The sequence below is a fragment of the Vipera ursinii genome, assembly GCF_947247035.1.
Source record: "Vipera ursinii genome assembly, chromosome: 3".
NCBI classification, from domain to species: domain Eukaryota; kingdom Metazoa; phylum Chordata; class Lepidosauria; order Squamata; family Viperidae; genus Vipera; species Vipera ursinii.
In genome coordinates, this window is record NC_139516.1 from 47,435,495 (window position 1) to 47,459,061 (window position 23,567).

General features: G+C 39.2%; 1 protein-coding gene across 3 annotated transcripts in view; it reads right to left on the reverse strand.

The window, feature by feature from the left end:
• FOXP4 (forkhead box P4) overlaps nucleotides 1–23,567 on the reverse strand; it is a 183,560-nt gene that overhangs the window by 41,477 nt on the left and 118,516 nt on the right. For all 3 annotated transcript variants that reach the window (XM_083359853.1, XM_083359855.1, XM_083359854.1), the window contains 7 exons: nucleotides 18,892–19,042; nucleotides 15,663–15,867; nucleotides 12,304–12,408; nucleotides 9,679–9,766; nucleotides 6,561–6,644; nucleotides 297–498; nucleotides 116–192 (listed from right to left, as the gene is read on the reverse strand). In XM_083359853.1, the coding sequence (XP_083215979.1) occupies nucleotides 116–192; nucleotides 297–498; nucleotides 6,561–6,644; nucleotides 9,679–9,766; nucleotides 12,304–12,408; nucleotides 15,663–15,867; nucleotides 18,892–19,042 (912 nt within the window). The remainder of the gene's footprint in view (nucleotides 1–115; nucleotides 193–296; nucleotides 499–6,560; nucleotides 6,645–9,678; nucleotides 9,767–12,303; nucleotides 12,409–15,662; nucleotides 15,868–18,891; nucleotides 19,043–23,567) is intronic.

Consider the following 23,567-nt stretch of genomic DNA (forward strand, 5'->3'; position numbering starts at 1 on the left):
ACAATTAACAATTGAGTACAATTAACAAGTGTGAGCACTTCCTAAGAAGGATTGCTGCTTTTTTTCAGATATCAATGTATTTATGTTCATTCTTACAAAATAAAGAGGTTTTTACCTGCCGGATAAGTGAGGCATATGTGAAGGGAGGGCGGACATCTGCATTTTTATAAAACTCATGATTCTGTGCAAGTTCTAGACAGAAGAAAGTAAGTTATAAAGAACAGCAAAAGACATTCCAAATGATCAATTTCAGCACAATATCTGAGGTAACTGAAACTTCTTGCCAACTATCTCACCTGAGGAAATTGGTGTGCAGAACTTCTCTGAGTTTCTCCTGCGAATAGGCCCTACATTGTGTAAAGTGGAGGAGCTGATAACAGAAGGACCCTGTCGCAATGGAGTAATGGGTGCAGTCGCAGAGGTGGGGGGATGAGGTAATCCATCAGGAAAAGTATCAGAAGTGCTTTTGGACATTGTAGCGCTGGAAACCAGATTCAGCTACTCAAGGAGGATTAAAAGAAGACCATGGTTAGAACTAGTCCAGAAGTGGGTAAACAATATTTGTTAAGAGAAAGCAGGTGGTGATCATAATTTATCAATAGAGATTACACCAGTGAGAGTAAATATATGCCAATGAGGCCTCATTCATTGACAATTGGTTGAGACAGATTTCAAGATATTAGAACCACTATATTTCAAAGTATATTGGACCAAGACATGATAAATTGATTCTTGAAACTCTTTACCAACTTTAGTTATAACAAAGCATGTTGGTTGATATAGGAAAAAAATATTACCACCTAAAACAATATACTCCCAATTTAAAAACAACAACAAATCCCTAGTATTTGTTTTGGTATAGACAGATTTTAAGAGGAATAATTTTCAGTGATGATTACCCAACTCTATCACTTCAAAGTTCAGCATTATTAAATCTGTATCACAACTAATGCTAAGGTTAAAGAATCAGGCTTGCAAAAGTTTAAATTGCTCTCTGCAGAGAAGAAAAATGGTGTGATGTGCTATTAAATATTGAGGACAGTATACACAAATTCCTTACTATTGTAACCTGATTTAAATTTTCATATCAACATTGAAACCCACACTGCAGTACTGGACCAACCATCCAACTGGACAAGGATCTGGATTTTATTTTAATATTAGAAATGTCACAACTTAGGAAAGTTGCTTTAAAGAGTACCAAAAAAAAGCAGATACAGCTCTTGTTTCTTATAGGTGGGAATATCCACAGGAAAAATGGCTGGAGGGCACATTAGTGAACGTACAGAATCCAAGGAAGTGGACTGGGATCTTTCAACCATGATGTCAGTTGCTGTAGGTTGGATCACTGGTCTTCTAGCTTATTTGAGCAAACAAGGTGAGAATACGAACTGAATCTGAAAGATGGTAACGCTTTTTTGAAAAAGAGGCTTGTGCTAACAATCTTGAAGGAGGAATTATGTTACCCACCTCTAGAGACAGATAAATCTGTGACTCTAAAATGTTCACAAATCTGTGACATTCATGTATAGCTATGGCTACACATTCATTAGCAGATATAGTGAGAAGGGTCTTGGCCACTTGAAACTAGTTTGATCATTTTTCTGGGGATCAGGTCTTGACATAGTTGCACATGCTTCATTCATATTCTTCTTGGACATGTAGAATGCAATTTATATGGAATATCTCTGAAAAGCCTACAGAAGTTGACCTTGGTCCAGACTGCAGCATATAAGAGCTGCCAATAGGATTGCAAAACTTTTCTTTACACTAATACCTGATTATTAACACTTATGCATACAGTGATTTTATGATTTTGATTATTATGCAGTTTCTATACATAATTTTTAACATGAATTTATATGGTGGTTTTGAAATTAAAAACAGATAATTTCCTACAACAAACAAACAGTCACATTATATCAATCCTGCAAGAGCTGCACTGGGTATCAAACAGCTTCCAGGTCTAATTCAAAATACTGGTGTCTGAGATACATAACTTAGCATGTTTCTCCTTCCTGCATTTTGCTTGCTAAAAACAGAAGGGGGAGGCGATTCTACTTCCTGTTTATCACAATAACATGTTTGAAAGGGAAAAACAAGTCTTCTCAATGGCTGCACTCAGACTAAATAATGTTCTACCCTGGCGGGGGCTGCATCCTTCTTTGCTAGTTTTCATTACATGCTAAAGACAATTTTACTCTAAGTTTTCTTTGTGTATGGCAGATATTGTTACATTTTATTTATTTTATTTATTTATTAATGGGATTTATATCCCGCCCTATCTCCCGAGGGACTCAGGGCGGCTAACAACAAAACTTAAAGGTCTCTGTACAGTAAATTAAAAATAAAATTTGAAATAAATTAAAATAAATTAAAGAACAGTTAGAATTGTAAATATAATTAAAATCCCTGTCAGTCTAGGTCAGCCAGGTGGAAAAGCAGTGTTTTGAGGCCGCGGCAGAAGGACTGGAGATCTTGGGCCATCCAAAGCTCAGGGGGGAGCTGGTTCCACAGGGCTGGCGCTCCCACAGAGAAGGCCCTCCCCCTGGGGGTCGCAAGCCGACATTGTCTAGCCGACGGTACCCTGAGGAGGCCTTCTCTGTGTGAGCGTACTGGGCGATGGGAATTCGTTCCCGGCAGCAGATGGTCCTGCAAGTATCCCGGGCCTAAGCCATGTAGGGCTTTAAAGGTAAGAACCAGAACCTTAAATCTCACCCGGAGGGCAACCGGTAGCCAATGCAGCTCACGCAGGAGGGGTGTAATATGGGAGTATCGGGGTGCTCCCATCACTACCCGTGCAGCTGCACTCTGCACCAGTTGAAGCCTCCGGGTAGTCTTCAAGGGCAGCCCCATGTAGAGAGCATTACAGTAGTCTATACGGGAGGTAACGAGTGCGTGGGTGACTGTACGTAGGGCATCTCGGTCTAGAAAGGGGCGCAACTGGTGTACCAGGCGAATCTGGGCAAATGCCCCCCTAGCCACGACTCCAATATGATCTTCAAAACTGAGTCGTGAATCCAGGAGGACGCCCAGGTTGCGTGCTCTATCAACGGGAGGTAATATCTCTCCTCCTATAATCAAAGATTATTTGATCTAGCACCTTGAGTGATCGATTTATACTATTTTTTACAATATTTTTTGCAATGTTTACATGATATAAACCACACTATTTGATGCTTTTGGCTAGAGAGATGGGACATAAACGTCTTCTAATAAGTTATTCTGAGGCATATATTTCTTTACTCTTTCCTCAAGTTATGATTACAGCTGCCTTCCTTCTCATGGACTGGGTAACAAGGTCTAAATGCCATATGGGCAAAATGCAGAATAAGACAGCAAAAGCAAAATATTAAATATTTAGGTTAAAAATTCAAATTCTTCTAGCAGAGTTCCTAACAAATTCTTCTAGCAGTGGTCTAGGACATCATGTCATAAGTTGGCTTTTTCTTAGTAGCCATATGGAATGCTTAAATGGGCAACAGATCAGGAAGGAGCCAGTGGCACACCCTACATGTAAGTTCCTAGCTCTTGTTAGTATCAGTCATGACATCAGGATTGTGTCTGCTGTCTCCACATTTTCAGAAAGCAGAGCTTTTCAGCTCTTGCTGGTAGTCCCTCACTTAAGCAGCAGTGTATTCTTTCTATTATTTGTTTTTCTCAGTTCAAGAATGACATTTTCAGGACTTCCGGTGGCTCCGCGGCGACGGAGGGAGCCTTCCCGGGCTGCCCGCGGCTCAGCTGGTGTTTTTTTCGCCCGAAACAGCGCCGATCAGCTGTTCGGGCGAATCCGAAGCCCCCTCCTCGGGAGAAGAGGAGGGGGCGAGCTCCCAGGTAGGGGTAGAGTTCTCCAGGGCCGCCTGAGCTTATGGCTTGGGCGGCTGAAGGATTGAACTCCCCCGTAGCCTGGGTTGCTCCCAGCTGGCCGTCGCCTCTGCTCCTGACTTCTTGGAGCAGAGCCAGCCGTCTGCGACCACCCCTGCCTGAAGGAATGACTATGATTTAAAGGAGCAGGCAGAGCGATACAAGAGGAAATGGTAAAGAGGATTACTATGTTTTACTCTCCAGCTTGATGGACTTTTTTGGATTACAAATCTGAAGTGAAAGTGCGTCATATTTGGTAAAAGATGGCGGCTAAACCACCCCCTAAAACTCTTCGGAGTGCTGGAACTTCTCCCGTGCAACAATCATTATTGCAGGCGCTGCATCCTCCTGATGTATTGACATCAAAGGACTTACAAGATGCTCTTGAAAAACATACCCAGGTAATTTTGGAATCAATTAATATTAGATTTGCACAGATGGAGGAGAAATTGGAGAAATTGGAGGAGAGAATGGAGGAGAGGATGGAACAGAAGCTCAAAGCGATGAGGGTAGACATCTTGACTTCAGTGTTTAAAGTGGCTCGGTGTGTGGAAGAATTGGAGGAAAAGCTAGAAGACTTGTCTCAAAAGAATGCTATATTAGAAGCAAAACTATTGGAGAATGAAAATAAAATGGAAAGGGAACTGTGTCTTGCTCAATATTTCCAGATGCAGTTTGCCATTAGAATTAGAGGCTTAAAGGAGAATACTAAGGAAGATCTAAAGCAGCTGGTTTCTGAGGCTTTTGAAATAGTGTTGAAACAGCCAGCATCTGAAATAAAAGGAGGCATGGACAAAGTGTTTCGTGTGAATTCATGGATTGCCAGACAGAGAAAGTTGCCTAGAGATGTGGTGGTATATTTTGCAAAAAGGGAAACTAGAGATGAAGTTATACAAGCTGCTTATGATACTAAAGTTATGATTGCTAATCAAGAAGTTTTGGTCTTAAAAGAAATTCCTCCAAAGATTCTAAGGAGAAGGAAGGATTTTACATTTCTTGTTCAAGAGCTCAAGCAGCGAGATATAAGGTTCAGATGGGAGATCCCAGTGGGGTTGATGGTGACGCACGAAGGTAAAAAGTACCGTTTGGTTACTGTGATGCAAGCGCGTGATTTCTACAATAATGTTTTAAATGCAACGCCATTAACACTTTTGGAAGCTGGAAAGGGATCTGGAGAAGGAGTGCATCAAGAGGCCGAAGATGGTCAGATAGAAGACAACGGTGTTGGAGGAGATCAAGATACAACCTTGTCGGATGAATCTATAAAACAGAGGGTGACGCGTGCTGCTGCAAAACGATCTAAGAAGAGAAAGTAGCAGGAATTGCAGAAGTCTATGGAACTTTTACGATATAGTCAAGTAGTCAAGTAGGGGAGGGGGGAAAAGATTTGGGTGTAGACGCAATATATTTTTATATTTGGTGGTTCTGTGGAAAGGGTGAGCTTTTTTGGATTGTGGTACTGGAAGAGGAACGGCCGATTACAGAAGAGTTGACTTTAAAGTTTTTTGATTTGGGATCCTTGGTTAATTTGGAAAATTATTTGTAAGAATGTTATATCATGGAATGGATAAAATGGATGGAGTTTATTTAGGATAAGTATAGGGTTGAGAAGGGGTTTTTTTCTTCTTTTTCCTTTTTTTTTTGTCTTTAATATATATTTAATACTATTAAGGTTTGTTCCATTCTATATAAGCTAGAGAGTGTCCTTTTCTTATTCTAGTTTTTTTTATACATATATTTAATATTGTTAAGGTTTGTTTTATCCTATATAAGCTAGAGAGTGATGGATTTTAGAATTTATAGTTGTTAGTATATGGTTGCTTAGGTTTGCTTTTTTTTTATATATATATACCTTGTATTCAGCTCTGGGAAGTAGGGGGGGGAGGGGGGAGGTAGGGGGGGGAGGAGGGAGGGGGGAGGAGGGGAGGTAGGGGGGGAGGAGGGAGGGGGAAGGGGTTTTTTTTAAAGGAAAATTGTATTTTAAAACTTTTCAATAAAAAAAAAAAAGAATGACATTTTCTTTTTTATTAATGGTGTGATACCAGTGATTTTGGCTAATTAGATGCAACTTCTAAGCTATGCTGTCTGTATATAGACAGAATAGATTAGCACTCCTAAAGTAGACTTAGCAAAGGACCTTTATTTTTATTTTTATTTTTATTTATACAGTATGCCAGCAGCATTATAGCACTTTATGAAGTCACATGGAGGCACGTCATTGCCTGGAACAGCTTATCTAACCTTTGGATCAACCTTCTAGGAAACCACGAAGCCTGAAACTTTCAGAGGATTTGGAGGCAACCATTAGAACAAGAGCATCACTATGATAAAACTGGAGTACTGTCACTAGTTGGTCTGTTAGTTATTATACTCTCATCTGACCTCCATGATTTCATCTGAAGCGAGTAATTTCCAAGCATTCAAACAAATTGCTTGAGAAAACAGTAACATCTTATTCAGTAGGAACAAAAATCTTTTTGTCTTCCACATTATCTTCATGCTGTCATCTCAAACATGGGTAGGTCATAATGTGCTCCATGGAAACAATACTTCCACTTTGAACTTAATAATAATGTCACAGTCAACACTGGTTTTCAGCCCTGAATCTATCCCCTAAGATGATGACATCATCTTTTAGAATAATTCCTATTATAAAGATAAGTTGGGGCATATGTGTCAGAAATGACCAGACTTACGGGCTGACTGAAGGGTTTTGGCTCTGAAGGTCTCATATGCAGATGGGCCATCATTGCCTGGAGACGTTCACTTTCTTTAGCTAGCTGTGGAGAGAACCAAACAGGAAGTTATTTGTTTGGAGGAAACATCCCTTACAATGATCCATTTATTTAGAAAAAGGGCCAAGATAAAAGTTCATTTGATAATCACTCCCTAGAATGGCTCCCTTTCCATCAGCAGGAGCCAAAACCAGCTACTTTAGCTTGGCCTGTTCAGCTTCAGAGTATGCATGCTCTCCTCTCATCTTGACTAATTCTTCTTACATGCTGTAATGTGACATTACAAAGCTTTTCCTTTAACTCTTGTCTTGCTGTCTTTTAGAGCATACCTGAAAGGGAAAAACTAGCTTTTCTTATTCCTTAATATTATGACTCTGGCAAGAGCAGTACATTTCCAGGCCACTAAATTATTGTCTTTTACAAGTGGATGTCAGATTCAGGATGCATGGAAATGTTTTCAGCCCTGATGCATCTACTGTAAGGAAATTAGTTTTGGTTGTACAGAGGCAGGCTATTATAAGCAAGTAAAACTATGTCCATATGCAGAATTCAGCATCCACAAACACCTTTTCCACACCTTTTCACCTTTTCACACTTTTCTTCTTCACATCCAATAGATGTTATTTTCTCTACATGTGTCTGGTATTAGCATCCTGTCCCATAAGGAATGCTGCTAGATTAGATCAATCATCTTTCTAATATCCTTTCCTCTCAGATATCTGTTCACTTTTCTCTTGTCTTTCTCAATGTATCCATTCACCTGCCTACCTTACCTCTCCAGCTGTGCAATATTTTAGCTGCGTGGTTTATGTTGTGTGAGAGACTTTCTTTCTCAGGGTGTGGGGAAGAGTGAAATATGTGCTATGGCACTGACTGGGTGCTGTAAAAACAGTGGAACTTGCAGTATCTTATTGTCATCTTCATTTTCTAAATGTTCAAACTTTTCTTTAGTCCCACCCAGACCTGATGGGTCCTGAGGCAGACTGCAGAGTTTATGCAAAAAGGAACATCTATCTCCTTATGAGGTCCAGAATCCTTCTCAGAAGAAAAAATGAGGGCTAGAAAGGCATGAATTAAATGCAGTGCTGAGTTTGCTGAAGGCTGGACAGGTTCTGACACAAGAATGACCTGACAGTATTGTGCCTTTCATTATAGCTGGCAGATCCATTCCTGTGATGCACTGTAGGATCTCTGCAGTGAAAACTTTATAATAGGGAGCGATGGCATGTTCTTCTTTTCACACATACAACTTTCTGCTTTCTTAAAGGATTGTCTCCCACATAAGGATCAGTAATTGCTTGAAAGTCTGTTTGAGAATAGGACAAATTCACATAGTTGACTGAAGGCTACAAAAAACTTAACTCTGCTCTTTAAGTGCCCTTTTTTAGTCTGTTTTACTTGGCGTAAATGATGCATTCTTCTAGTCAACCCCATTTGCACCCACTGATTTAATTTAACTTTCAACAGAGACGGCCTCCACTAGGTTATAACTGGCTATCTCCCTGGCAGTCTCTTTCCTCTGTCACTAATTCTGTTGCTGCAGAGTCATGCCCCATGAAATGCTCCATTCCCATCTCGCTCATATATAATTCATGTAACAACATGGATAAAAAGAAACTCTTGCTCCATCTCTCTGGAATTCATCAAGCAAGCATCAGTATTGGCAGAGCCTGCAGAAGAAGTTTAAAAACAAAGGGCATTCCCTGTTACATATCATAGATTACATGCTGTTTCACCACATCCCATACATTTAAGTCATTTATAGTTACCTCCACATGGACACTTTCTTTCATCACCCTTTGAGAAGCTAACTTTCAATCTGTTAATGTTACAGCCTTCTGTCACTGTTTATAATTTATGGCCCTCAAATAAATGTTATAGTTGTTACATGACTGCCGTACAGATCAGTAGCAGGGTACCACTTATCCTTACTTGTGCTGTGGTAACATTCAAAAGATGAAATGTGTGACATAAAGATATTGTGTTGCCTGTTTTTGTTTTTTTTAAATTCTTTCCCCTTCATTGGCAACCACTTTTGGGAGAATGTGAAAATCTGCATAATTTTACATTACTAGATATTCCCAAGTCAAAAAGAAACAAAATTTTGCTGTGCTGCTTTCTGAACATAGCTATCTAGTTTTGACAAACCCATTACCCATATTAAAAATCTATAAACATCATAAAATCTGTTCAGTTCTGGAACCATAAAACAAAACTCAGGTGAGGGAAGATTGGGGAAAATCAGTTCAATGCCGTATAAGCACATTCAGCTAGCACTGCTGGATTTATTTGTGGTTGGTTCACACAACTCAGAATCTTCCTGCATGTAAGGTGTGCAAATAATCAGCCTATTAAATCAGTTTCCTCTGCTCTGTACATTGTGATTTTTCTATGTTAGAAATACAACATATCAAGCAAGTCGTCCACTATGTTTTTGCTTCCATTCATAGTAAATTTTCAAAGCCACAGTAGCCTACCTTGATTTGACAAACATGTCACTAATGAGAAAAACTGCTACAGCAGAGCTAATCATGAAACCTCAAGCTGAGGGGTAGGCAACCTTGGCTCTTTTATGACTCATGGACTTCAACTCCCAGAATTCCTGAGCCAGCCTGGCTGGCTCAGGAATTCTGGGAGTTGAAGTCCATGAGTCATAAAAGAGCCAAGGTTGCCTAACCCTACTCAAGCTGGTCTTCACTAAGGGAGTTTTTCTCTCCACATGAGCAGTTCTCTAACACATGATGAGGTACAGGCATTGTGGAGTGGAAAAATGAGGTATGCACCAGGTGATATTCAAAAGAGGTATAGCAACTGCCATTCTTGTAACAATGACACATGTTCCATGGTGACTGTGGCAACTATGCCCGCTGAATCCAATTTGTACTTTCCATTTTCCATTCACTATAATCAAGATGGCAGAGTGCAATTCAAAAATTACAATGGGCAAATAAAGGAGTAAAAACTATCTGGCAAATAGCTTTTAAGTAAACTTTAAATCAGGTAAGCGGATACTCAAGGCTACAGCTTCTAGGATGTTTTACGGAATTAAATATATCTTATTGAATACATTTATACTGACCTGTATTTCCAGCTGCTGTACCACTTGCATTTGAACTCGACACTGAGCCGTACTCCGGTCATCAAGTGCATGTTCTGTATTAAGGTGTCTAAAAATAGAAAATATCAATTTTCCTCTAAGGATTTGACACGAGCAGTGCCTAATTAACAGAACTCATTTATGCATTTTCTTTTAATGTTTTATGTTTGAGAGCTACAATCCAGTCTATGTTATACAGTTACATTTTCCTATTTATCAGATTTTCATTCTGTTTTTCTTCTGATTCGCTCATAACAACATTACATTTTTCTATTTTATCATGACAATAAATGTGAAAGATGTCCTATGGGGAAATAACTCTTAGCTAGTCTATCAGTAACCTTGATTCAGTAGTCCAATAAACTGAGCAGGGATTTATCTCCAGAACTTCCTCTTTCAAAGCTAATTCTCTAATGGCATATTATATATACACAACACATTCAAGCCCAGGTTTTTATAGTTTGAAGGGATAAGACAATCAAAGGAATAGGTGGAGATCCTGACTCACAGAATCACAATGTCATGTTTACAAACCAATTAAACAGAATAACAATTCATCACTCTCTATTTTTTTTAATCTTTTCATCTTGGTGAGATGGATTAAAAAATAGGGACTTTTCTTCAATCTCTCTGCTGCAGACTCCTAAACAAACTTCTCTGGCTGAAGAAATTTGCTGTGAAGTTCAGGGCAATGACTGGAGCATCACACTTATTGCTATACTAAATAAAGCCAGAACAAATCTGAACTTAGAAATGCAAGCTTTGAAGTGGAAATTAAGCTCTAAATAAAAGTTAGCGTAATGTCAGCTAATGAAATAAACTATATCTCATTGCAAGATTTTTGGTTTAGTAATTAAACGATGTTCTGCACAGTATTAGACAATCGCAGCAATGTCAAGACATCCTTTTTGTGAGGATTGAGATGAAGGGAAGCATTCTCTAATCTTGGGAAGACTTTGAAGGGGCAGAGAAAAAAAATACACATATATATGAAAACAATTCTCCATTCGCCCTTCTCATTTCAAAATGCAAAAGGTTGGAAGGGGTTTAGAAGGAGTATCCAAGTCTGTTACAGTTGAGACTTGTTGACTATATAAACTATTCCATTAGTAAAAGGAAGATTTGTTGAAATGCTCAGCTTGCAGAATAACATTACACACTGTCTGATTAGGCACACAGGCTGTGCTTCCCAATATCTCCTGCCTTCTTAACATCATCTCCACCCCCTTCCCCAACACTCTGTGCAAAAAGGCAGTAGAGTGGGAAGGGGTGTGTGTGAAAACAAGCAGAGGTATATGTGCATGAGGGAGGGGGAGCATGTGTAGTCACAAAGCAAAGAAGGGGAGGGGAAAATCCCAAAGAGGCAAGGAAAAGAAAACCCGTCAGTTTCATCTGATGTCTTTGCTAAAAATCTTGGCTACAAAGAGATCTAATTGCAAATGAACTAATTAAGTAAACCTCTGACGAAGCGTGAAAACAATTTGTTTGACCCTGACGCTAGCAGAGGGCTCTTAGACAGCAGAGTTAATCAGTCAGTGACAGAGCCCACAAGCGGTGTCAGCAGGCTGCCGTGCTGCCATCTGTTTCTCTCTAGTTCTCTCCTCCACCCCCACCTTCCTGCCTTTCTTTGCCTAACATGGACAAGTTATAAACTTTGCTGGTCTCATTTCTGTAGATTCCCTCATTTTCTTTTCCTCCTGTCTACACCCCTTTTCTACTTCTTAGTGTGTACAGCCATGGTGCCTCACAGCTTTCGACATTCTCTCTGTTGAGTATATAATGGGAACCTAACTATACTTCACAAGTGAGGGTCAGAGTGACTTACTTCCATTTCATGGAATTTTGGAAACACATACTGTGGTCAGTGTTTCTACATATAACAGTGGCAGATAGCTCTGCTTTCAGTTCCTAAAAGGGGTCGATTGTCAAACCTTGCTAGACAACTATTTCTTTAAAGCAGGGGTGTCAAACTTGCAACGTCATGTAACGTGTCGCGACGTATTGCGCCTTTTTCTATTGCTGGCAATGGGGTGGGTGCGGTTTTGGTATGACGCATCTGGCCCATAGGCCGGCAGTTTGACACCCCTGCTTTAAAGGTAGCAAAACTATCTTCTGTTATCAATAAAGGAGAATATTTGTAGCTCAGGGTTGAAATGAAGGGTCCTTGGTGCACTCTAACCTTACTTGTTTTTCTTGCAGACGTTTCATTTACCCAAACTAGGTAACCTCAACAGTGCTAGTAAGGAGTGCTGTTTGCTGTCAGTTTATATTGCAGAATAAAATATAAGAATATGTAGAATATTCTATTATATTCTAGAATATAAACTGACAGCAAACCGCATTCCTTACTAGCACTGATGATGTTATCTAGTTTGGGTAATGAAACGTCTGTAAGAAAACAAGCAAGCTCACAGAGCACCCTTGATCTTTTGATATGCTAAAGTTAACCAAGTACAGCATAGAGGAAACCATCCTCACGATCCGATCCAAGAGCAATAATTACTTGTGCTTCTTGTTAATACATTTAGCTCTATACTGGGCTACAGATGAATGAAAACAAAGTATAAGTTTGGCTAACGAGCATAGCAGCTGGAGCTGGTCACTTACTTGATAAACTGTCCCAAGTCCTCACAGAGGGTTTCACATCCAGGCCATTTGCACTCCCCGTGTCCATACAGGGGATGTGAGCCAGGAGTCTCCTCGTGAGAAGAGCTGCAAGTGGGGACAAAGAAAAAGAAAATAAACATTACTGCTGAGCATTAAAGGCATCTCTGTTCTGCCAACGAGGAACCATAAAGTTGGAAAGGGGATATTTCCCCCAGCCTTTCATATCTCTGATTTTTGGACTAAGCATATATTACGGTATATAATGCATTTGTACTGGTCAACAAAAGAAACATCTACTTGAGAAATTTAGAGGAATTTGATACGCTTTCCAAATTGGCAGAAGGTGCATTCCTTATATGTCGAGCAGCTGTGATCTGCAGTCATTTTATCTGCATGATCAAAACAGGAGTGCAGACAAGTTATTGTTTAGTAGCTCAGACATAAATCCTCAGATGAATGCTAGCAGAAGAACTTGCTCATCTTGGTTCATCTTAAGATTTATCCTATAGATGGGATGGCAAATGTGACCCTTCTGGAGAAAATGTCATCCAGCTCATTTTTTACTGCATGCAGATTACATACATTCAAAAACTATCATCAGTTTGGCCGTACAAATTATCCCAAACATTTTTAAAGCAATGGTTTTAACAATAAAATTGCAATTATATATCCTGATATGGAATATAACCATGGTGCAGAGTTCAGTGCAAAAGAGTTACATTTTTTCCAGCAAAACAAAAACAAAAAATGGCAATCTGTTTTGCACATCCATATGTATACACACAAAGATTCCAAAGACAGAAATAGTCATTCTTTTGCAAATTCACCTTAAATGGACTACCAGATGGCTCTAGTGTCCTAGACTGGAGGCACTGATGTAGAACATCATCACAATGTACTTTGAATCTATGTGATGTTGACAACTTTACTGACCCACCAGCCTTCCTCTCGTTGCCATGAGTCTATCCCAAAAAACAATTTCAAGACCTTACATTCCTAGCTGTCTGCTAGAGTGCAGAAAATCTGAGAGTGTGGGAAATTCTCCACCGGTAACAGTTTCACTTCTGACCATTTCCCTGACGTTAGCAAACAAGTTGATTAGTGGGGAGGATGGGCAATCTTGTATAATAAAGGAGACCTCACTTAACTGCCTCATTTAGCAACCATTCAAAGTTGCAATGGTATTGAAAAAAAATAACTTTATGATCAATGCCCACATTTATGACCTTCACAATGTTCCTCAGTCACATGATCACCATTACAGTCAGTATGCATTGTCCTGTGCCTGCCCTGTCCTCAGTGGCGTAGCGTGGGTTGTCAGCACCCGGGGCAAGGCAAGTAATTTGCGCCCCGGCCGCTGCACTGTCCCTCCCCCAGATAGTCCCTCGCTCTCTCTCTCCGCACCGCACGCCTGGCACCCCCCCTCCAAAGTGGGCGGCGACCCGGCGGCTCGGATTGGATTCGCACAGCCAGCACTGCAGTGAGAGAGAGTGAGTGAGCCAGGCAGGGGCAGAGAGCTGCGAGTGCGAGCGTGCACCCCCCCAGATGTTGCGCCTGGTGCGGCCGCCCCCCCTGCACCCTCCCACGCTACACCACTGCCTGTCCTGATTTTTGTTTTTGTTTCCCCCTTGCAGAGTGGAGAGATTGGACAGGAAGAGAGTAAACAATGGAGAATACACATCAACAGAAATGCAGTGGCACAAGCAGCTCTGAGCATTCTTGCAACTCCCAGCCCCAGCAAGTATATTCCCCACTGTGTGCCTGCTTACTCTCTTGTAATCCCTTCCTCTCCACTGAATGTAAACACAAGCATTAATTCCCTTTTTACTAATTATCAATTAGTAATTAACAGTGACTTAACTCCCTACCTAGCAACCACTTTGCTTAATGACAGAGCTGCCAGATTCAGCTGTAGTCACTGAATGAGGATTACTTGTAAACTGAAAAATTCAGCCCATATTTGAGCTATTAAGGAAAGAATTACCTCCACAGTGCTGTAGCTAATTAATTTTACATTTTGAATTCAGTGACCTTGTCCTTAAGGGGAACTTTCTTTATTTGACCATGACTATGTTCATACATTGCACAGTAACAACTTTTTACACCATGGTTTGCTGAACAAGACAGAATAAGCTTTGCAGATAAGCAAAATAATCACGACTTGTTTTGTCAGTTTGGGGCTTCTTTTGTTTCCTTTTGGACTGTTTTTGCTTTGTATCTTGACAGCTTGTTTCTTTTGTCCCATCTACTATCATTCTATGCATTATATTTATTTCTACAAATCTGATTTGTTGGAACAAAAGAAAAAAAAGCCTTCTGATTGTATACCATTTTGTTCAGAAAATTCAAATCATAGCACTATCGTGAATTAATTTAATTTCTCTCTGTCCTGAGGCTACACACTTATATTTGGGAACCTATATATATATAATTTGTTTATTTTACTGAATAAACAAATATTTTAATTCAAAATAAAAATAAAATAAAATGAGCCTCTGTAACTACACACATACTGTATTTATCCAAGCACCTTCAGATTATTATTTTTTTGAAGACAATTATTACTTTCTAGATACTGATATAGGGCCTGTTTGGCAACTGATGGGATAGAATCAACATCTCAAAGCTGACTTCAAGACAGTGGCGTAGCGTGGGTTGTCAGCACCCGGGGCAAGGCAAGCACCGCACCACACGCCTGGCACCCCCCCTCCACAGTGGGCGGCGACCCGGCGGCTCGGATCGGATTCGCACAGCCAGCACTGCAGTGAGAGAGAGTGAGTGAGCCAGGCAGGGGCAGAGAGCTGCAAGTGCGAGCGCGCCCCCCCAGATGTTGCGCCTGGTGCGGCCGGCCCCCCCTGCACCCCCCACGCTACGCCACTGCTTCAAGAGGCCCTACTCTGTAGCCATAGGTTATTACCCTAAACCAGGGGTCTTCAAACTCGGCCCTTTTATGACTTGTGGACTTCAACTCCCAGAATTCCTCAGCCAGGCATGCTGGCTGAGGAATTCTGGGAGTTGAAGTCCATGAGTCATAAAAGGGCCGAGTTTGAAGACCTCTGCCCTAATCTGTTAAAATCAGAATTTGATTCTAAACCCATTTGCTGATTCTATACCAAGTTGAAAGGCAAATAGCATTAGTGCCTAAGATCTGAATGCAGGAGGTAAAAAAATAGATTTTAGGGTTTGTCCTATTATACACGCAGACTTTAACACATAGATGTTCTATAGAGCAGAGGTCCCCAACCTTTTGGGCACCAGGGACCAGTTCCATCCTGGTTGGGGACCCCTGCTATAGAGAGATTAAATCTGCTTATTAATAAAATCTATATTCTTTTCACATAAAGGTCCATTAGCTTCACCTGTCCCTCCTTTGTGCGAGCATGGCGTTCTGTCCATTGGGGAGAGGGTGATGGGAAATTGGAGGAGAGACCTTGGCAGCCGAAAACGAGGTAGAATTCGAGGTGTTGGTGCTGAGGTCAAGTCCCTCTTGCTTGATACTTTCTTCTACAGGTTGAGTAGCAGTAACCTCTTTCCACAGCTGCTGAAGGTCTGAGGGACACACAGCTTCATAAGTGTTGTAGGGGGAAGAGAGGACACAGAGAGATATTTATTTATAAGAATTTCAGAACAACTCTACAACTGTGAAGGTCTGGCTCCCCAATTTAGTTAAGTGACAAAAAAAGGAATTCATTTATATCAGGCTCTTATACATAGATATTATTCTCTTAATAAAGGAGAATGGTTGTAGCTCAGGGTTGACATGAGGGGTCCTTGGTGCTGCCTGAGCTTGGTTTTCTTCTTGCAAATGTTTCATTACTCAAACTAGGTAACATCACCATACTAGCACCGATGATGTTCCCTAGTTTGGGTAATGAAACATTTGCAAGAAAAAAACAAACCTCAGAGAGCACCAAGGACTCCTTACATATAAACTCCCCACATTGTTATTAAATTGCAGCATCTGAGCCTTTTACAATTTCAGACCAATATTGCATATATTTCAGTCCAAGAATCTCAACACATAAGACAAATCATCATGAAGAAAAACAAATCCAAACTATAAATCACTTAAATATTAAGTGATTTAAAATCAAGAAATATGAATTCCACCTAACCTACCAATTTTATGTAAATTATGCCAGAGGAAAATACAATCTAATATTCAGAATGAACTTTACATTTCAGACAAATTGTTATATATATATATATATATATATATATATATATATATATATATATATATATATATATATATATATATATATATATATATAAAAATATGAAATGTGATTCACGAGTGCCAAGAATAACAAAAAAGGAAAAAAAAAGGAAAATGTGAAACTCTCACGGGATTAATACAGTTCTTATAAAATTGGGCTTTCATGTTTGTGGCCATTTTTATTTTTTAAATAGATATCATCTAAGGACATAAGTGTACCTGTGAGCATTGCACTTAGTATCATGCCTAAGGCCTTGCATAAAGTAAAATACCAAGCATAACATGTGCTAAAATTTTAGAATCCTTGAGGTTGAAATATCATTTTCTGACATGACAATGGAAGAATTATGATAATATATTATTATATTTTTTCAGGAAGTAAAAGTAGCTCTTTTCTACTGAGGGATTTGAGGTGGACCATTCCTCTGATCCACCACCATTTACTTTGCATTTGCCCTTATGGAAGAAAATACACAAGCAGCTCTATGATTTCTTTTGTAAAACAGAGCAAAGCTTTAGGAAAATTTTAAATTGGGAGAAACTCCACAGCGTTAAACATTTCCTCTGTTATTTCAATCAATACGCCTGTTTTTTACTCTAAATTAACGAAGAAAGAAGTAATCATAGATGTTCATGCTATTTATCTAACTGATTTAAAGTATACTATGTTATGTCACACTTCAATATTTTTGATATACAGCTTCATTCACTTTTTGAGAGATAATTTCCAAAAGCTTAAAACTTATTGTACACCATCGATTATTTTGGATTATATTTATAATTTTCTCACTTCTAATTAGGATCAAGTTTATGTATTAAAACTGATTTTTCCCCACTTTTTAATCTGAATGTTTTTTATTAACTTCAAAACCCATATATACACACCTGATATACCTAATTAAAGGCATTTTGTTTCTCACCTACTAGGATAAATTGGGAATATTTACAGGGATACTAGCTTTATAGATATCTGAGAAAACCTCTTTACGCTATAAGGTTATACCTTGACAGAATAAATAAGGTCTCGGGTCACAATGAAGCATAGTTTAAAGTGATGAAAAGGAGATAATGCAGTTGGGTGGGGAGGTTGCATGCTTCCTTCTCTGATCTGTTCATATGGATGAAAAGAAGTATTCAGAATTTTTTTTCCAAGTTAGATTGATTCCTCTTTTGTCATTTCATCAAATACACAAACTGTTATTTATCTTGTTGCATCAATTTATCAAACAATTTAGGATTCAGAGAAATGCCTAAACTACATTAAATGAAATCATAATAGAAAGCTGATTGCAAACTTCACATGAACATGCCACAGGAGAATGGATCAGGATTGTTAAACATCTTAAGACTTGTTGCAGTTCATTTGGGTGGTTTTGGATTATAGAGGTTGCTGTCCAAACTGAGTCAATCTATTTATGAAATCTATTGGTAGCTAGCCCTATAACTTTAATAGAAGAAACATGGCCACTGAACATTGGTTCAGGTGTCTGTTGTCCAGCAGCAACTAAATGTCTTTCAGGTTCATAGATGAAACTTGTGTCCTTAGTAGATATATTGTCTTTTAGGGGATAAATTAGGAATTAACTGTTCATTCCATATCGACATGCTGTCGCCACCTCTTTCCTTCCGGTAATTAGGATGGATCTAGAATGTCACATTGTAATTTCAATGGTTTACATGGACTTTTATTGACTTCCCATCTCAAATTTCCTTAATCATGAATTTGACAAAGTTGATAGGTGATGCATGTACGAGGGTTGGAGAAAGGCATAAGAAAATAGCTTTCAGGTACATGCTGCTAACAACAGTCATTTATCAGAAAACCCAAACAGTGCTTTCACTCCCATCTTGTCCATCCCTCCCCATTACATATTATTTTGCTTGGAACTCTGATATTTAGCATGATTTCAGCCCAGATTCTGCTGCTTCCCTTAAAAACAGTGTTTTTGATAGAGAAGGCATAAGGTCTATGGAATAAAGCAAGATTATTACATACACATTCTCTTAATCTATCAAAAAAGTAGCAGCAGCAGCAGCAGCCAGGAGTAGCTGCTACTACTTGCCACTGACTGTTTTTCATGAAAGGTGCATTAGGCCCAGTTCTCTCCCATTACTATCAGCAGCACATCTTCAGCTAGTCCTTGAACTGTTCCTGAATAAGATGCCCATTGCATTGCAATCTAATAATGCCTTATCAATGGCTGTTTGACAGCAAAACATAGCAGTGTAACAAGCATCAGGCCTCAAGTCCATGGACAACAGGCAGCTTTTAAAATTAACCCAAAAGCAACCGACAAAGCTAATTGCTGCAATGGCTGGGTGGGTTCTCCCTACAGCAATTAAAGAACAAGGAGGCTTGCGTGCATTACCTTGTGGCAGGGTCTGCAGAGGAACGGTGCCTTGTCCCGGCTGTAAACTGACCAACCCTTGTCGCTGGAGGTTTAACAGGTGCTGCTGCTGCAGCTGCTGCATCTGCAGGAGCTGTTGTTGGAATGCCAGCTGCTTATTCCCTAATGGCTGCTGGAAAACAAAAGAAAGAAATTAAAACACATTTTCATTCCCAGAGCACGGGCCTTCTAGTTTTTTCTTCAGGTCTTGCGTAAGCAGCCCAATCTCAGCTTTAGCTACAGCTAGCACAGCTCACAGTTCTGATCTCTTATCCTCCGTGGCTACCCAGCATATAACCAAGACTGAAAGCCTTTGATCTATCAGAGCAGCAGAAACGAAGGGAGGGTGGCGGAAGAGAAGACAGCGAGCTTGCTTGGCGGAGCACTGAAAACGCTGACACTCTCTCTCTCTGTCTCTCTGTCTCTCTCTCTCTCAAATGTGCCTTTCCATTAAACCTGTTATTTGAATTGTTATAAGAGACAAAACATCTTATATGTCAGCAGAACCTATCTACCTTAAACATATATAGATTAAACTCCTATCAATGGCAAAGGCTTGTGCATACAAGCAGTCTCCCAGGAGGCTTTTAAAGGCAAGAAATCTCCTTTTCGTGCCGAAACTCAGCACTGCCTGGGCCGCACATATTCTGGAAATGAGAATACATGAGATTTGGAGGTTTCAAAATTAAAAGGAACTTTCAATATTAATTGATTTGATGCACTAGGTCACTCTCATACAGGAAAATCCTAATTGTGCCACCTTGAATTGCACATGGAAGAAATCAAGTATATAGTTGTTCTAGATATTAATGATGCAGGGATAATGAAGTTTTAATTAAAGGTTCCAAACAATTTTTCCCATTTTTATCCACCACTGTTATTTAATTGCTTTAAAGTTGTTACAACATATACATTAGAGTGTTGCTGTCAGGTGAAAGCATACAGAAAGCAAAGTGCACTTGCCACTGGCACTGAATATTTGAGTTCTGTAAATTGTCTTGAACCATTGAAGGGGTGGATAGCATGCAAAATATTATAAATCATTCAGACAATCTTTGAGTATAATCTATAGACCAGCGTTTCCCAACCTTTAGGAACTTGAAGATGCATGGACTTCAACTCCCAGAATTCCCCAGCCAGCTATGCTGGCTGGGGAATTCTGGGAGTTGAAGTCTATGCATCTTCAAGTTCCTAAGGTTGGGAAACGCTGCTATAGACTATATATGTATTTTTGTCTTGTAGCCATTTTATAACTGGCTTTTTAATCAAAATGTCCATATTGTCATAGGGCTAATATAATGTATATGTAAGCACAAAAATACTGCTACAAAGATAATCGCAGGCATTTACTTTTCCATTGTAGTCCATTTTCTTGTTGGTACTGTGATGCATACACTAAACCTATATAGTTAACAGTGATTGTTAACACTGCTATTCCATCCCTTTTGGGCTATAATTAATTCATCCCTGATGCACGAGTAGCCTTTGCTGCTGCTTCCAATGGCCCAGCTTCTTCATTTAAGCTTCATCCCTGAAATCTGACCCTCTGTAGTAATAGCCACTGCCAAAGTATTCACAAGTCTAAATTAGCAAGGTTTATTTTATTAGCACCATCAGAAACAGGTTTTTAATACTTATTTTATAAGCAACACTGTAATAGACAATAATTTTTTGACAAAAACAAAATCACACACCCTCCAATAATATAGCTCTTCTCTGTCACAATTCTTTTCTTCCTATCCTCTTCTCAAGGATTATGTAGACTCTTATGAGGCAGAGCAGCTAAGAGTGCTTAAGAGGGCAGAGACCCCCCCCCCGCAGCTTCAGTCTGAAGAGGGCCTCAGAGAATCAAGAACTGGTAGTATTAACACATGACATACTCAAACCCCAAACATTAAATTTGTCTATCATTTTATCTTTGAAAGCATTTGACTAGTAGTTTTCTGAAGAGCAAAATAGACTACATCATTACAGATTGTGCCTATATCAAGATAAGTTCATTCACTTTTGATTGGGACTGAATTCCTTTCCAATGAATCATCAGGACTTTTAGCAAAGAGGCATCAAAATGGGAAGGGGCACCCCCTGCAGGGATTGTTCTGCAGGCAGAAAAGCAAAAAAAAGTCTTTTTTTTTTAAAAAAAACCCTTCTTTATTACTTTTTAAATGAATAACTCAAGGCAGCAAACTCACTAATACTCCTTCTTCCTCCTATTTTTCCCACAGTAATCTGTAAGGTCAGTTGGGCTGAGAGAAATTGACTGGTCCAACTGATTTTCATTATTACAGTGGGACTAGAACTCACAGTATCCTGGTTTCTAGGCGAACATCTTAACAGCTACTGTACACCAAGAAAAGGTTAGGCATTCCTGTTAAGCCATTTTTATGGGTGAGACAGATGCACCAAGTGGCCTGGAGAAAAAGAAGGGAACTCCAGCCTTCTCCTTTGTGTCAACCATTTGTTTCATTTGCTTTAGTTCTCAAATGCAGAGAAAATTGAAACAACATAAACTAAATAGAAGTCCAGTTTCTCTGCAGATCTTTCCAGTCAAAACAAATAGAACAAGAGTATGACCATGGCCAGAACATTTGCCTGTCTCTTCTTTATGTTTCTTTTTCTCCTCAGAACGCTTACAAGATTTATGGAGTATCATTTTTTATAAGAACACATCCTGGTATCAGCCAAAGATGATCTTGTGTTTATAGTATGTATGGTTCAAGTTCAAGAAACAAGATTATTACAAAGACTGACAATCTTGGTGATTCCCCACAATTATAGACTTTCCTCTCCCTATAAATTCAGTGAAATCCAAGTCTAATAATTGGATGGTTATAAGTTATAAGTAGTCCTCAACTTACGACCACAATTCAGCCCACAATTTCTGTTGCTAAGTGAGACATTTGTTAAATGAGTTTTGCCCCATTTTATGACCTTTCGTGTTACAGTTGCTAAGTGAATCACTGCAGTTGTTAAGTTAGTAACATGGTTATTAAGGGAATCGGGCTTCCCCATTGACTTTGCTTGTCAGGAGGTCATAAAAGATGATCACATGACATTGAGACACTACATGGATTATACATGGGGTTTTATATATTATATATTAAGAAAAATAAAAGCAATGGAAAAATATGGGGAGGTCATAAATAGATAATTGTGATGCTTGGATTCCCTCTGTTGATATAAAGCTTCATAAGTGAAGCAGATGGTTATATAATAAAAGCTTGATTTGGAAGTATCTTTAATATTTATTTTCTTCCAAAGTATAGTATTCCAAATATGAGTTTCCTTCTAAATGAGACACTGTCATGAGCATATAGGTAGAATATGGGATTACTTATGATGGATGAATATTTTTTTTGAATAGCTAATTTTATTGAACCCAAATTCTTCTCACTTCCCAAAGGTTGTACAACCAAAGTAACCCACAGTGTACCAAAAAACAAAAAAAAAAAAACCAGTCCTAATGTTAAATCCCTTGAATAAAAAAACTGAATGCAAGACAAAGTAAGTCACATTATTAAACTCCTTTCTTTCTGAGGAATTGTTGGAAATGTATTAGAAATTGGAAATATTGGTAATTTTACTAAGGCCAGCAGTGTGTTGTATACATAAAAGTGCAGTCCACTTCACTTTTTCCTTCTATATTATTTTTATTAACCCATATTACTCCAAGATTTCTCCCTGTTCATTAGAACTGAAATAATAACAGCTAATCTGGCATTGTCTTAGAAGCTACCATTAACCAATATTTTCTATAGTCAGAATTTGTGGGCTTCTCTGGACATTTTCACTTCTGGAGATCATCCTCCATGTACTTTTAATAGAACCAATGAAGCTTATCTGCACACTGATAAAAATCTTAAACGCAAGAAAATAATTACTGAAGCTACCTCTGCCAGTCACCAGCAATTACTGGTGTACTAATCGTACTGTTTACAATCCTTTCTTCCTCTAATATTTGCAGGTATCTATGGAAAGGTTTTATTTAGATTAAACCCCGGATTTTTACCTTCACTTCTTGTTCCACCAACTCTATGTTCTTTGATCCCTGATCTTTTCCCTGGTGATGGGGTTTGAATTTCTTAAAGCATTTTCTCTGCTCTGTTTACATTAGATGCAGCTGAGTGGGTGCAGTTACTGGGGTAACGGGCTCCGTCACTTTGATTTATGAGCACATCAAGAGGAGTTTCAGCGTGACACTGTGGACTGACAGGAGCACTTCATTAATTTGATGCCCAGGTTACTTGCTGGCCAATCCTCATGTGTTGCTCTCCTCCTAGATTAACCATGCTGTATCAGGTGGTATACTGGGACAACTGTCACTCTCAAGCTTTCTGGAGTTACAGAACTAATTAGGATTGCAAGATTTCCTGAATCTACCTTAGCATGTCAAACGCATCAGTACAAAGCAACAATGTAAGGACTAGCCTAGGCACAGTATGTGATGATAGAACTGAATTTATACCTGCCAACATTTTTCCCTTTAATTCAAGCAATGCAATATTTCTAAAGCTATCCCAAAGGTGCTTTTTCAGGAGGCAACTGGACTTTGAAGATGTTTCGCTTCTCATCCAAGAAACCACATAAGCTGAAGGTTACAGCATGCATTTGCAGGTATCATGCCACAGATGTCCTATCAGCAAATGTGATTTTATAGG